The sequence below is a fragment of the Alexandromys fortis genome, unplaced genomic scaffold, assembly GCF_014885135.2.
Source record: "Alexandromys fortis isolate MF-2015 unplaced genomic scaffold, M_Fortis_MF-2015_v1.1 scaffold_86, whole genome shotgun sequence".
Classification (NCBI taxonomy): domain Eukaryota; kingdom Metazoa; phylum Chordata; class Mammalia; order Rodentia; family Cricetidae; genus Alexandromys; species Alexandromys fortis.
In genome coordinates, this window is record NW_026067965.1 from 2,111,504 (window position 1) to 2,126,753 (window position 15,250).

At 44.0% G+C, this 15,250-nt stretch overlaps 1 protein-coding gene across 1 annotated transcript in view; it reads left to right on the forward strand.

Moving 5' to 3' along the window:
* Nucleotides 1-4,429: 4,429 nt before the first annotated feature.
* Nucleotides 4,430-15,250, forward strand: part of Hdgfl3 (HDGF like 3) — a 50,213-nt gene continuing 39,392 nt past the window's right edge. The window contains exon 1 of the mRNA XM_050154022.1: nt 4,430-4,921. Coding sequence (XP_050009979.1) covers nt 4,838-4,921 — 84 coding nt within the window. The 5' untranslated portion in view covers nt 4,430-4,837. The remainder of the gene's footprint in view (nt 4,922-15,250) is intronic.

The following is a 15,250-nucleotide window of genomic DNA, read 5'->3' on the forward strand; positions in this document are numbered from 1 at the left end:
GGGTACTCATATTGACCTAATGCTTTCTTCATCTACATACATACTAACATTAGAACTATGCTAACAAAAATGACAGGCAATTTTGCAGATTCTTTGAGCATTTGATGTACGCTACATCTTGAACCTCTTCTCTCCAAGTAGCAACTAACTCATCAAACCTATCCACTTTCTCCCCCAGTCTGGAACAGGATGATGAAAGAGGAAGAGAGGGAATGACCTCAGTGAAATAGGTTGTAAGCTCAGATTCAGAATTCCCAAGACCTGCAGTAACCTCAGGCAGTCCAAGCAGCATCATCTGTGGCTTTTGCTACACCCTAGATTATTGTGAGAGCATCCTCTGCTTCTCTACCTTCTGACCTCCGTGTGGTTGCTTCTCTTACCCATTCCCACTCTGCTAATGCTGCCTGGCCAGAATCTCTCCGGTTCTAGCCCATGTAAGCTTCATAGTGCCCTCTGCCCATCTGACACCGCCAACCAATGCACACATCAAGTGTGAAGTGGAATACATGTGTGTGTGTGTGTGTGTGTATATAATATATATAATTTAGACAGTGCTGAGCACACAGTAACTGCTCATTGATTGTTAACATGGCAAGGGTTGAGAGTAACTGAAAAGGATTCTGGGAAAGGTGGGCAGTGATGGGGGAGTTCTCTCACAGCAGTTTGCTATGACTTCCAAGAAGATGCCAGTGTCTGTAAGTCCATTCTCTCAAGGAGGATTAAGGCTTGGGATTGAGTTGCAGGCATTTAAGAGACGCTTCTAGTAGCAGAGTCCATTGAAATGGATTTATGCAAGGTCACAAGGGCTCTTGCCTAACGCAATGACTGTGTGTGGTAGATTAGGCGCATCTTTCCCAGAATCCTTTTCAGTTACTCCTGACCCTTGCCATGTTAACAGTTAACGAGCAGTTACTGTGTGCTCGGCATTGTCTAAATTGTGTGTGTGTACAGGTGTATATATATGTAGGTATGTATATATATATATATATATATTCCACTTCACACATAATTTCAGGCAAAAGAACAGGTAGTTGGAATGGGTGCATTTAAGGGCAGGGTGTGAAGGAATGACTGGACCCTTATTGGATGCTAACTTAGCATATGAAGGAGAAGGCGAAAGCAGGACCAACTCAACAAAACACATGGATGGATGAGAGTGACAGAGGATTGCAAAAATAAACATGAGCCAGAGGCAGAGAGAAGTATTAGCCCAGGGGGATTTGAGAATACTGAAATTTAAAGTAATCAGTGAACATGGATACTATTAAAATTTTTAAGTGGATTTCCATCCAAGTTTCAGAAATAAAATTAATGTGCTTTTGTTGTTGTTCTTAGATATGGTCTCATATAGCCCAGGCTGGACTCATTTTGTATCCGAGGCTAGCTTTAAACTTTTGATTCTCCTGCCTCTGCCTCACAAGTGCTAATATAGCAAGCAGACCAACTTCTGGGACCACACTCACTAAATAAATACATCCGGATCGTTTGATACCTCTAAAGGGTTTCTTACTATCTGTCAAATATTGGATCGAGCATTTCCACAGCGTCAGTCCTTTGTATAAAGTGGAGAGACCAGTCAGGCCTTCAATGAAACCTGCAGTGTTTCCTCCCCTGGAGGTCAGCATCCAGTCTGGCTGCAGAGACAGACCGGCCCTTAGCCAGACACATCTGGCAGTCCTGATCATCATCCAAAGACAACCCATAAGGGGAGTCCCTGCTTTTGTGTTACTAAGTCTGGCTTGCTGAGGGCCTGAGCAATATGTGCTGAGCAGTAAGGCCAGGCTCAACTGAAAACAAGAAACCAAAAGACTGGAGGACATGTCTGCCTTCTCAAAATAACCAAAGTCCTGTCCATTATCCCCTCTTACACTACCTCTAACCACTTGGTTAGCTGTTTCCTCGTTTTTCCTATCTTTAAAAATGGGGAGAGGGGTGGGAGGAAGGTGAGGGAAATGGGAGGCTGGGAGAAGGCAGGAATTATTTTTCAAAAAAAAATAAATATTAAAAAAAAAGCCAAGCACCATACAGAATGGCCCCCTCCTGCTTTCTTGCTGTCTTTTCTCCACTGGTGTTTACTTAGTTTTTATTAGAACCTGATATGTTTACTTCGTGAGAATGAGCAGTCTGCAGTTTCTGCATCCACGTTTTTGCCTCTGACACACCTCAAGCCACCGCTCTGGTTTCTTTCCACCGCTATTCAAACCATCCTCAAAAGGTCACCAGTGACCTCCCAGTCAGCATAATAGATGGGCCCGTCTCCTCCAGCAGCTCGTTATCCTCTGTGCCATTTACCCAGACATCCCCTTTCTTGTAGAAATGTCTTCTAACTCTGGATCCTACGACACTGAACTTCTACTTGACCCCAAGCGTTTGGTGACCTGTCTCCAAACTTGGCAATTGCTTCTCTCCTTCGACACACTGTGCTGTAGTAACCACCTGTTGACAGATGTCATTCAAATTTCTACATTCTGCCTTAACCAAAAGCCCACCAAACAGGACCCACAGAAGTCTCAACACATCCAAAACCATTTGTGGTCTTATCTGCAAACCCGCCTATTTTTCACAGACTCCCTAGCCCTCCCCAATGCCCACAATCCTGTTATTTTGTCTAGAAACCAAGGAATCAGATTTCAATCACCATCTTCCTACCTACTTGCCACTCGGGAGTCAGCAAGTCGTCTGAGACCATGTCTTCTTTCCCGATGAAAGTCCCTCAGTGAGGGTCCTGGTCCAGCCTCACTCTCCGATCCACCTAACCTACATGGGCCACCACAGTACTCTGTCTAGACCAACTACGGTCATGTTACTTCCCAGCTCAACTTCCTTCCATGGTTTTCACAATGGTAACTTCTACTGATTCTCTCCTCTACTCATGACCACCCTGAGTCCACAGGGAGACCGGACCATTCCGCCTTTGCACCTTTAGGGCTTTGGTAGCCTGTCAAGAGATGTGGCTTTGACATGAGGGCCTAGGAAACACTCTAGGGGTGCCTATAATGGGCGTGACGTGATTTCTAGAAGCATACCATGCACCCAATGATGGTACATTATCAGGCCATCACGGCAAAGGGGAAAGATCTAGATTTATTTTGCAGCAAAAGAGAAGGTGAGCCCACAGAAAAGGTGAGGTGTGTGTGTGTGTGTGTGTGTGTGTGTGTGTGCGCGCGCGCGCGCGGTGGCGGTGGGTGGGGATTAAGAGATGCAGAAAAGAAATGGTTAAGTACGGTGAACAAAGTAAACACTCCACAGAAAGTCTACAGACTGCGGCCCTGCTCACTGAAAGCCTGCATTAAAACAATTTCCACAGCGGAAGCCAGGGAAACAGATGCCTGGAAAACCCACCTTCTACATAGGGGAGAAACGGCAAAGAGGGTAGTCCCCAAGCCAGAACTGTCCTCTGCGCGACGTGCAGGCCACAGCCGCAGCAGCGGACCTTCTTAGAAGGTCTGTTCTAGTGATGGAAGGAAGGGGCAGCATTCATTCATCCTTCGGGCCAATTCGGAAAAGAGTGAATTCTCTTTTTTACCACTCACCAAGATGTTATCAAGAGTATCACTCCCAGGATGTCTTTGAAAGCAGTCAGCTGATGGCCAAATAAAACAACGGCGAACCTACGTTCTAGACCTACTGACCTGTAGCAAGAAATCACCAGAAGCTGCTGCCCAGCGTGTTGCCACGGAAAACAAGTGACTTGGTCAGGCTAAATATCCCCCCCCCCCCAAAGCCGTTGACCCATGAAGTCCCTACATAAAGAAGCATAAAGGCTATGGGCACTGGACCATGGGTCCATGTTCAAAATCCGACTGTGTCAAGGTGAAGCCTTGACTCCAGTGAAGCAGGTCGCCCTAGGTGGGTCACACTGCATTCATTGTTAAGGGCAGACCTGGGGCAAAACCCTAAGGAGGTTGCTAGCTCTTTCCAGCAGCCTAGTGACCAGGCAGAGTCCCCCCCGCGCGGCCATCCCCAGGCCTCGGGAGCCTTTTGTCGTCCTCCTACCCCCCACTCACCAGAGAACACCCACGGAAGTGGCCCGTGGGTGGGGGGGCGGCCGGGGAGGGGGGGGGATGCAGCCCGTGGGGGGTGGGCGCGGGCAGGAGGGAAGAGGGGCGGCCGGGTAGTGATTGGCTGGGCTACGCCAGGCAGCTCCCGGCCAAGAACAAAAGAGAGCAGGCGGCGGGCGTCCTCGGAGTAGGCGCTCCCACACGCCGGACACCGTCTTCGTTGCTGCGGGAGGACGCGCCCACCACCCAGCCGGCCGAGCGAGCCTGCGAGCCGGGCGGCGCGCGCGGTTTCTCCGCGAAAGCCGGCCGTGCACCTAGGAATTAACCGGCCGGCGCGCGAGGGGAGGGAAGCGGGGCGGGCGAGCGAGAGGGCGGGGGGGGATGCTGAGCGCGCGCGAGAACAATAATAAGATCGTGTTTGCGGTCGCTGCCCGAGGAGGAATTCGGAGGAGGCGCGAGGCCCGGAGCTCGCACGGAACCCAGCAAGCCCGGCGGGGAGGCGGCAGCGGCGGCGGCCAGAGCCTGGCGACGCGGCTGCTGTGAACGGCACGCGGCGGCGGGATTCGGCGCGGCCGGACGCGTGCTCCCCTCCCCCGCAGCCGGGCGGGGATCTGCCGGGCCTGCGGTCTCCCCGTCACCGCACACCCAGCCAGACGCCGCTCGCCTCGGCCGCCGCCTCGCCGCTTCCTCTCGTCGGAGCGGCGGCTCGAGGCCCGGCGGGGAGCGCGCGGCGCGGCGCGGTCCGTCGGCCCGCACGGGGCGCTGCGGGAGGGGGCGGCCTCTCGGCATCTTCGCGGCGACGACCAAGGACGAGCGGGCCGAGGAGACGACCCGGGATGGCGCGCCCGCGGCCCCGCGAGTACAAAGCGGGAGACCTGGTTTTCGCCAAGATGAAGGGCTACCCGCACTGGCCCGCCCGGGTGAGTACGGCGGCGGCCGCGCGCGCGGGCCCGCCCGCCCACCATTTTCCCTTCATGATGGCGCGCCCGCCCCCTTTCCCCATCAGCACCTCAGCGCGAGCCTCGCCGCCCGGCCGGCCGCCGCCTGGGCTGAGCCTCCGGCCGCGCACGGCACCGGGCTCGGGGCCGAGGCGAGGGATCCGGCCCGCTCGGCGGCCATCGTGACGCCCACTTTGGAAGGCGGGTCCGGCCGGACAGGCCCGACGTCGCCATCGTACCCGGGGAGCGGGCCCGGGGTGGAGGCGCCGGCTCGCGGCACGGCCCTGGGTAGACACCCCTGGTCCCGGACGAACGTCGAGGCAGGTAGGAGAGCCAAAAGCTGTCCCCCCGAGCCGGCGACAGTGTCGCCCGTGGCTCTCACTCCTGGCCGAGCAGAGGCCAGCGGGAGCCTCGTGGCAGCATCTTCTACCCCGGTGCCATCCTTCATCGTCCAGACTTGTTGAGTTTTCCCTGAGCGCGATCCCCTGTGCCCCGCCTGTGCCTTCATTGTCCAGGTGCCTCCCTGGTGCCCCTCGTCCTTAGAAACTGACGCCAAATAGCCTGTCACAGGCTGATGAGCTCCAGAAGCTCCTTGTGCCTTTTCACCTCCATATTTGTTTGAGGTCAGTTTCCGAACCTTGTTCTTGGCCTCGAACCACAGCCTACGATAGCTCTCTTCCTAAATAGCCAGGGTTTTCTCTCGAAAGCATCTGCATTTAATACCTGGCATTCGGTATTCTTATTACGCTCCCCGACTAAGAAAGAAGCACACTGCCGGGTGTGTGCGCGCTTCATGTTTTAAAAATAAACCACTTTTACCTTCTTCAGTTTTGTAATAGTCGGCAGTTGACTGCCTGAAATCTAAAGGATAGTCAAGGCATCATGGAAACAATGTTGATGTCCCTGAGGAACAAAAATAGCCAAGTGAAAAGCCGGCCAAAATTGGGAGCGCGAATTCGAGTGTTGTGTGGTAATGAAGTGAAGCTAACAAGACCAAGGGGAAAACACACTCATTCAGGAAAGGAAGTGACATCAAGAGGGGCAGGCTGAAATTTAGTTAAGTTGAGGTAATGGATGGACATAGTCATTTTTGTAAACGTTTGTTTTTGGCATGGTTTTAAAATGGAAAGGACACTGGGCCGGGAATTTCGGGGACCTGGCGTGTGGTTCAGGCACTGTTAGGAACCCATCATTTTAACTGCCTGCACGTCCATGTCTGCAGCTCCAACATAGTCGCCTCCAGTTTCCTCCCAACCTAACAACCTCAGGCGTCAGGAGAAAAGCTTCACTCAGACTCCATGAGGGTGCAAGAAGTTCTCCAGGTCCTAAAACAAGGCGAGCTTTTCAGAGCGTGATTACTGCTTGATGTTTGGTTTTGTTGTTTTTGATGCTACAGAATAGTATACAATACTCACAAGGGCGAGGTCTTTTCGGGAGCCCCGTGCGCACTTGGCAAGCAAGAGGTAATAACAGCGCTTTGAGGAGACACGTGCGTGGTCAAAAGTGGAAGGCCACGGTCATTCCTTACAGTCTTGCCTTTGAAAAATTTCTTCTCGTGGCCCCGAAGAAAATACTGACATTCACATTAGCATATTGCTCTCACAGGTTGGCCACCTGTGGTAATTTGTGAAACCAAGTGCTACGGAAGTGTTTCTAGTTGTTTATCTAGTTGTACAAAAAAAAAAAAAATTCCTGAAGGTATAATTCCAAACCGAGATAGAAAGGGAGATGAGAAAGCAAAAGTCCATTAGGTTTTCAGATTTAAAACGGTGCATGGAAAAAAACCCGGCATATTTCGATTTAACTTTAAGGAAAGGGTCTGACTATGAAAATTATTTTATGATGAGCAACATTTGCATTGCAGGGAAGGGTGAAGGTTAGAAAAAGCTCTTTCGAGGTCCTACTCTTGGTTGCACATGGTCTCATCTCTGTTGCATGCAGCGGTTTCCCTCGTTTTGTGCCTACTTAGAGCTGTCCACTGATCTTCCAGTACTGACCGGAAACCACAGCACTGTCATATTTCCAGTCCTTTCCCCGCACGTAAAATGTAATGTGGGGGTTGCAATGTGTGCGGGCCCCAAAAAATCACAGCTGGGCAGCAGGAGAAGCTGGGTCTTGTAGGAGGGAGCTCTGAGAAGTCAGAGCTGGTCGGTACAGGACGGGAAGAACAGTTTCCATGCTTGGGAGGAAGATGCTTGGTTCAGGGTGGCACCTAGTCAGAAATGTGCGTCCAGAGGACCCATTCCTGCCTGGCCTTGACTTTTAATGGTCTGGTCTAGTTGTATAATCTTTCTGAATTTCAATTTAGTAGTCTGTAAAATAAGGATAATTCTCACTACATAAAGAGTTTATTAGTCTCCTTTATCTGTGTTTATATTACCCACAGTTCAGAAGTACAGTGCTTTGGGAGGCAGGGAAAGACTGCATTCAAGTAACTTTTATTACAATGTATTGTTTTAATTTTTCTTTATTGTTAATCTCTTTACCTAATTTATCAGTTTCGCTTTTTCATGGTTATGTGTATTTCAAGGGAAAAAAAAAACCCAGTGTGTATAGGCTATGGTGCTGTGCCCATTCCAGGCTTCCACTGTGAGTCTTGAGATACACCCTGAGGATAAGGAACTGCTGTATCCCAAAGCAGCGTGTTTAAATATTCGTACCTTTTCCATGATAGATTATAATTTACATTTTACCATTGTACCATTTTAAGTTAGTGTCTGTCAGTTTTCAGCTCTTTAGTAGATGTGTTGAGAAAATTATTTTACCATGAAGAACTGCAGAGATGTTCAATTATTCAGTGAACATCCATGTATCTTTCACCTAGATTTTTTTATTATACTGTTTTATCACATATCTGTTCATATATCAATCCCTCTGTCCATACAGCAGTCTATTTTAATGGGATATATTTCAAAGTAAGTTATAGACATTATTATAAATTACTCTTCTATATGTTTGTCATTAACTAGAGGTCAGCATATTTAATAGATTTTTCCATATGTGGTAAAATTTACATAAGGGAAGCATAAATGTACTTCACTGAGTTTGACTAATATATACTCAGATACAATAAAAAGTACCTACTGAGATAGAGACTAGTACCAGTAACTAGGAAATGTCCCTCGTGTCTCTCCCTGGCCAGTCCTGTCTTCTTCCCTTCTCTCCTACTGTTTGCCTCTGTTATTTTAACATTAAAGGCAGCTAGACATTTCTGTGGACTATTGTATATGGCTTTAGAAACTAGAAATTCATCTGTGTATAAAGATTTGCTAGCTTAAAACTAAAAAGTTAAAGTGCGCTAAACAAGGATGTGAACTCTTGACTGAGTACCCTGTTGGTAAAATTTCAGTATGCATCCCTAATATATGTAAATTTACCTTAAAATTGTGTATACCTCTTATTTTATACTACTACTATGTACATTACAAAATAAACATGAATATGACCCAAAGGGAATGACGTGAGATGAGGGTATTTTAGAGTTCAAATCTTTTATGGTCAAGGTAGTAACAGTAATGTAAAAAAAAAAATCCATATGTTTAAGCCTTAGTTTTTAGACTGTTTTTGTCCTGCTCCTTGTGGGACCCAATTGATCAAGTGGTCACAGCTTTTAATCTTCTGAAGAGGTTTTTTTTTTTAGGTTACACATCCCAATTGAGGCATTTTTTAAAGCTATGTGCTTGTATTCATTAATATTATGTGTGTAGAAGTTTTTAGTCATTTGTCTGTTTGGAGAAAGCTAGTTGAATTAAATTCTCAGTGATTCTGTTCAACGAAGCTCTCACAAATGCCACAGTAAGGCTAAGTAAGGGCATTAATGTCAATTTTTATATTAAATTATAGTGAAATTGACTTTTTAGAATAGTCTTTTCCTGCCACGCTCCCCTATGCACCTTGGGTATGAGTTACGAGCACCCTGTGTTACCCGGTACAGAGAATAGCCTCCAAGACGGTGTGCTTCAGTTCAGGAGCTTTTTCAGTTGAAAACCTTGATATGACGGACTTCAGTAGTAAACCTATGCGTTGTATGCATGAGGCCCTGAATTTTATCCCTAGTGTCCATCCTCCTCATTGTTGTGTTTTACTCTTTTGACTTTTTGGGGGGCCCACCACCCAGCTCCCAAATAAATCACTCACATTAGCACATTAGCAATGCCCGGCCTTAGCTTGGCTTGTTTCTTGCCAGCTTTTCTTAATTTAAATTATCCCGAATTCTTTTTGCCCCTGGCCTTTTTCCTTTTCTTACTTCTGTATATCTTACTTTGATTCTGACTCCATGGCTGGCCCCTGACATCCTTCTCCCTTGTTCTCTCACTGCTGCTCCTTCTCGTCAAAGTTCTCCTATTTAAACTACAGCCTGCCAGCCCCGTCTGCCTATTGGCTGTTCAGCTCTTTATTAGGACTTTTTTTTGTTTTAGACAAAGAATCACAGATTCTCAGAGTTAAATAAATGCATCATAAAAAGAAAAGTAACACACCTTAAAATAATATTCCCCCACACCCCCAAGTTGTTTCCAGGCATGTTAGCCCAAGTCTTCACAAGTCTTTAGTTTCAGTACTCAGGAGGCTACCCAGCAAGATGGCTTGAGTGTGGGAGTTCAAGGGCAGTCTGGATAACACGCCGAGACACCCTTCCCCCCAAGGTTTCAGTACATCTTTATGTGAACTCTAAAACACTGTTCTCATTTCCAAACTCTGGCCTCATCTGCTGGAATTGAACACAAACCTACTTTGTGACATTGCAGTCTGTTGTTATAGAACCTAATAATAATAATGTGTTTGTGTCCACCAAAAGGTCTGTATAAAAGTGTCTGTAGGAAGCGACTTCTCCATAATAGACTAGTAGAAATAGCCAGTGTCCCCTCACAGGAGAATGATTAGACAACTCTGTCATGTGTTACTGATACCCACCCAAAAAAAATGTAAAGTTGAGAGAAAGGAGCCAGACGTGACAGTCTAATGAGTATAAATCTGTTTATATAATGCTGAGAACCAAGCAGACCTGGCGGTGAGCGCTCATGCAGTGGGGAGAAGCCCTGCAGTTATTCTGTGCCTTCGTCTGTTGGTGCTGGACAAGCTAGAGTTCACAGGAACGCTTACCAGGCTGCACGTGTAAGAGTTGAGCACTGTAGTGGGGTTCTACCTTCATTTTTAGAAACACATTTTGGGACAGATGTGGTAAAGTACCCTCTCACACAGCTGATCCTGTGAGCTACATGGATTCGATCTCACCATTTTTAGTTCTCAGTTTTGCTTTCTTTTTGCTGCTAGAGATTGAACTTGGTGCTAGTGCTCATTTAGCAGTGTGAAGCCCTGGGGTCCATCCCCAGGTATTGGAAGACAGAAAGACAAAAGAGATTACATTTGCTACTTTAGAAGTTTCTCTTTGGTCTCCTTTCAGTTCTGACTTCAGCTTCATTTGTTTGCCTGCATCTGTCTTTCCGTTCTGTTCTCACTAAATCACTTTTGATGTGCTCTAGATGTCTCAGCTCTCGTGATGGAACTTTACAGCAGTGTGCTACCTCACCCTCCTGTATTGCGTGAGGTGTTGAACTCTTACTGAAATTTTGTTCTGTGAGAGGACAGTGCTAGGTACAGTTCAAAATTCAGATAAAATTTGTGGCACTTAGTTAAAAGCATAAATAAAATTATTTTATAATCTTTATTAATGTAAACGTTTTTGGAACAGTTGGGTTTCCTCACAGGAGCACTGTCCAGGTGGTGATGTTCCTATATTTGTTTGTTTGCTTTTGGCAATAAGGTATTAGACATAAGACTTTATTTCTGGAAAGCAGGCCTCATATTTTCAAGAATTTAAGTTCTTTTAAATCTCAACATGAAGTAAGATGTCCATAATGTTCACTATCTTGGCATGCATCCAGAGAAGTTGTCTTCAGGTAGAAAAAGCCTCTTCCCCAGGGACTGCATTGACCTTGCCAAGAAATGGGCAGATTGTCTCATTTCTTTCACATAAACTGAGAGCAAGTAGGCAACTTATCCTTAATACCAATATGTGTGTTAATTCTCTGTCATGAAGTCTCTACTGTAAGATACTATTTATGATTCTTTTGTAAGATGACTGATAGTTTAGCATTATAGACAACTTTATTGGAAGTGTCCTTTAGTATTAAAGCAGTTAGGCTAGTAAACAGGAGAAAGTTTTCTATTGTTAAGAATATTCAAAAGTCAGATCAGAAGCTAGTCTGTTTGATGTGGTTATAGGTATAGGCCTGGCAGGATGCTTTTCTGATCACGTCAAGCCCTGCTAGCAGGTTGCCGACTTTCACTTGTGAAACAGGTAAAGAAATTCCGAGTAAGAATGTGAAAATGACATTTGGTGATGCACGCTTTTAATTCAGGACCCAGGAGGCAGAGGCAGTAGAATCACGAGGTTTGAGACCAGCCTGGTCTGTAGAGTGAGTCAGGACAGCAGAGCTACACAGAGAAACTCTGTCTTGAAAACAAAACAAACAAAAAAGAATGTGAAAATAATTAGGCTAGTTTAGTTTGTGAATCTAATTATTTTAGACCGGGCTTAATTTTGTGTGCTTTTATTTTTACTTTCTAGTTAGTCATCATTTTATTATTTATTTATTTATTTATTTTTGAGGCAGGGTTTCCTCTGTGTAACAGCCCTGGCTCTTCTAGAACTTTCTTTGTAGGCTACTGGCCTCAAACTCACAGAGATCCACCTGCCTCTGCCTCCCGAATAGTGGCACCACCACCACGAGGCCTGTATTTTATAAACACCAACAGATTTTTTTTTTAAATGCCAACAGTCCAGTATGAGAGGCAAAGCAGGACTCTTGCAAGGTGAATTTTCATCTGATACAGTTAGCTTAGTACTATAAATGATTTGAACTATTATCAGCTCTTTAAAAAGAAAGTGCATTGAATTTCATGCTGTAGATACTAATTTCTCCTGAGTAAAAAGTTATATTGTATGAATAATATTATAGAAAGATTAATATCCCTGCATCCAGTTATGAACAACATGAGTATGCATTTAGTATGGTTATAAATGATTATAGTTCCTGTTATATGACATAGGTTATTCAAATTTATAACTATAGAACAAGATTCAGAAACATTCTTTTTGCTAGGTCATTAGTTATTCTCTTTGGATGAGTCTCTAGAAATTGTATTTTTGGGTCATGGGGTATGTATGCACTTTAGAACTTTGGATCTGTGTTACTAGCATCGCTTTAACAGAGAAGTTTCGGCTCCCACATGTTCACTAACTGAGAAAAAGAACACCCATTTCCTTCCTAATCATTCAGAGTAAATGGCTTGGCTTTTAAAGTTTAGCACACATAAGGCTCTAGGTTCTATCTTCAGCACCAATAAATAAATAATCTGTCAGCTCAAATGCACACATTTACTGGAATTAAGTTTCTAACTATGATTAAGTTGACTATCTCTGAGAGTGTACATGTTACGTATATATCTTGATAATAGGGTAAGGTAAGTATAATAATACTGTAGCTTAAGAAATACACTCAAGATTAACAATAAATATCTTATTTTTGTTCTTGTTTTAAAACAGAGTCTCATATTTCCCTGACTGACCTCAAATCCACTTTAAAATAATGAATATCCTTAAACTTCTGATCTCTCAGTGTACACCCTCTGAGTGCTAGGATTATGAACATTCATTACCATGAGCAGTTATAGAGTGCTGGAAATCAAACCCAGGACCTCAGGATTCCTAAGCAAACACTCTCCCGTCTGTCTTAATCCCTGACCATTAAGAATGCCTCAAAAATTTATTAATTGTGCCATTAGATGAAAGGACTGAAGAAACATTTGACAGTGTCTAAGAAAGTCAGATAGATAGATTAGATAGATAGATTAGATAGATAGATAGATAGATAGATAGATAGATAGATAGATAGATAGATCCTACATCTGTGATGCTGGCAATCTTAAATCAGAACATTTATTATATTGGTTTGTATTATATTTCTCTAGTCTATCTCTTTAAAAGCCCTTTGATTCAAGGAAATATAAAATAAGTAAGGCAGTTGTGCATTTAGAGAAATCAGAGAACTATTAAAATCATTTCTGAGTTAACTGCACAGTGTTATTGACTTACGTGAAGGATTGAAAATCTGTGTGTATAAGAGAGAACAGGTACTCTCTAAACATCAGGTGGGTTAATTAGGAGTGTCTAATTTTCTGGAACCTACTAATTAGGTTGTAAGACTGACCACTGGCCAGTATAGATTCTACCACTTAACTACATTTCTGATCCTGAGAACATTTTCCTGAATTTCCCTGCCATTTGTATGGTAATCTTTCAACTTAATTAAAAAAGTTAGTAAATGATGTTTTTCTATCTCTCCCCTACCCAAATAAGAATTGATTGAGTCAATCTGGTAAATAACTGATAACAGAGAGCCACATAGGAGAAGGGAGGTAGGAAGGGAGGGAGAGAAGAAAGAAAGAGAGAAAGAAAGAAAAAAGGGAGGAGAGGAAAAGAAAGACAAGTCCAGACCTGTGGGACGACATCTTGCTGACAGTGAGGAAGCCTGTGATATACAGAGAAGCCTTGATATACAAGCCCCTCACTCTACTGCTGTTTAAGTCTGTTAGGTTGGGCGACAGTAAGAAGGGTGATAACGTTGCAAATCTTTTCCCTAGGGATTCACTGCTAAACTATGCATGAAAGAAATACTAAATGACTGTACCAAACTCTACTTACATAATGCAAGAACCCTAGTAAAAACTTCAGCAAATGCTTGTATGGCTTGATGGGTATGTTTTTTCAACAGTTTCTTTGTAATTTTATAATAATCATTTTGGCACTAGCTTATGGGAATTGTGGGGACTTCCCATTGTAAGATTCCCAAGTGTAATGAACCATTTCTAGAGATTCCCCATAGTTTCAGAACTGGGGATGTGGGGGCAAGATACATGACCATGTTGATGCGCAGATGGGCCAGTGAATAAATCAACCTTCCCGTTTGGTCACTGGGGCTCAAGCTTCATGAAAATTCTGCTACTAGTTTAAGGCTACCCAGAATTGGAGATTTCCAGTCTCCACAGAATGGTACAGGCAGTGGTAGCAACTACATTTCTTACATGGGCAGTGGAAAATTCTTGATAACATAGTAGTAAGTTTCTAATGCAAAATAATGCTTAAGATTAAAGTTGTTAAAAAAATTGGTTCAATAGTGGTTAGCACATATAAAAATAAGTTTCACAGAAGATTAAAAAATTATGTAGGCAGGAATGTCAGAAAATAACTCAGCTTTAGAACTCTCCTTTTTTGATTCTGAAGTAGAAACTCTACTAATGACATCTTTAATTTTAGAGGGAACAGTATTATAAATTCTGTTAGTTTTTTGAATTCCCATATTATAATGCATTGCAAATGAATTTTCCCTCTACCTGTCTTTGATTTTCAGTACGAGACCAACTGTTTTCAAAGTAAAACTGTCACCTTCACTGGCTGACATAACAAGGTTGACTCACTGGTTCTGAAGATGGAGACTCTCGGAAATGCGCAGTTGTCGGTTCGCTCAGCAGTTGTTCACTGTCCTTGCTTTTGCTATATTCGACAGTAAAAATAAATACTAATTCCCAGAAACACACCAGAAATTTCTTAACCAAACCATAATTCTACATGTGATGCAGCCTGATAGTTTTATATTTAATTTGGTGTAAAATTAGGTTGACTACCAATAAATCAGTTTTTACTGATTTAAAAGCATGGTTTTGGTCTGCTAGGCCAAAGAAAGTTAATCTGTTGTGTATTCTCTGTGTTTATATGGAATAATTGTTGGGTTTTAGAAAATGATGATTTACTTACATTCCTGAATTTTGTATTTTGATACAGCTGCAATCTTATATGAAAGTTGTGTAAATATAAGGAATGAAGCTGGTATTCTGTTAGACACTTTAATCATCCAGGCCTATAGATTCCTTGTTTTCAAATGGTTTTAAAATACAGACTGAAACTTTTCAACGTTCACCTTCCTTCTAATTTTTGACTATATCTGTAACTACCTTGAAGCTATTATAATTTCATGTATGTGACTTACTGACTAATAAGCACCATGTATTATGTAATTGCATATTTATTTACGGTCTGACTATATAATGTTCCCTGGCTGGAGTTGGCTTGAGTTTACAGTGCTAAACCTGTGACTAAAAATAAGGACTGTTAGGTTCACAAAACTGACAGGTCTCCAAGGCAAGTTTGTGGAATACAGACTGTGGAAGGAGAGAATCCAGTCCCAGAAATGACCATCTTTCCTCTGTGTTGGAGGCTGTGTGGGTCCAACACAGATTCCCTAACAGACTGGA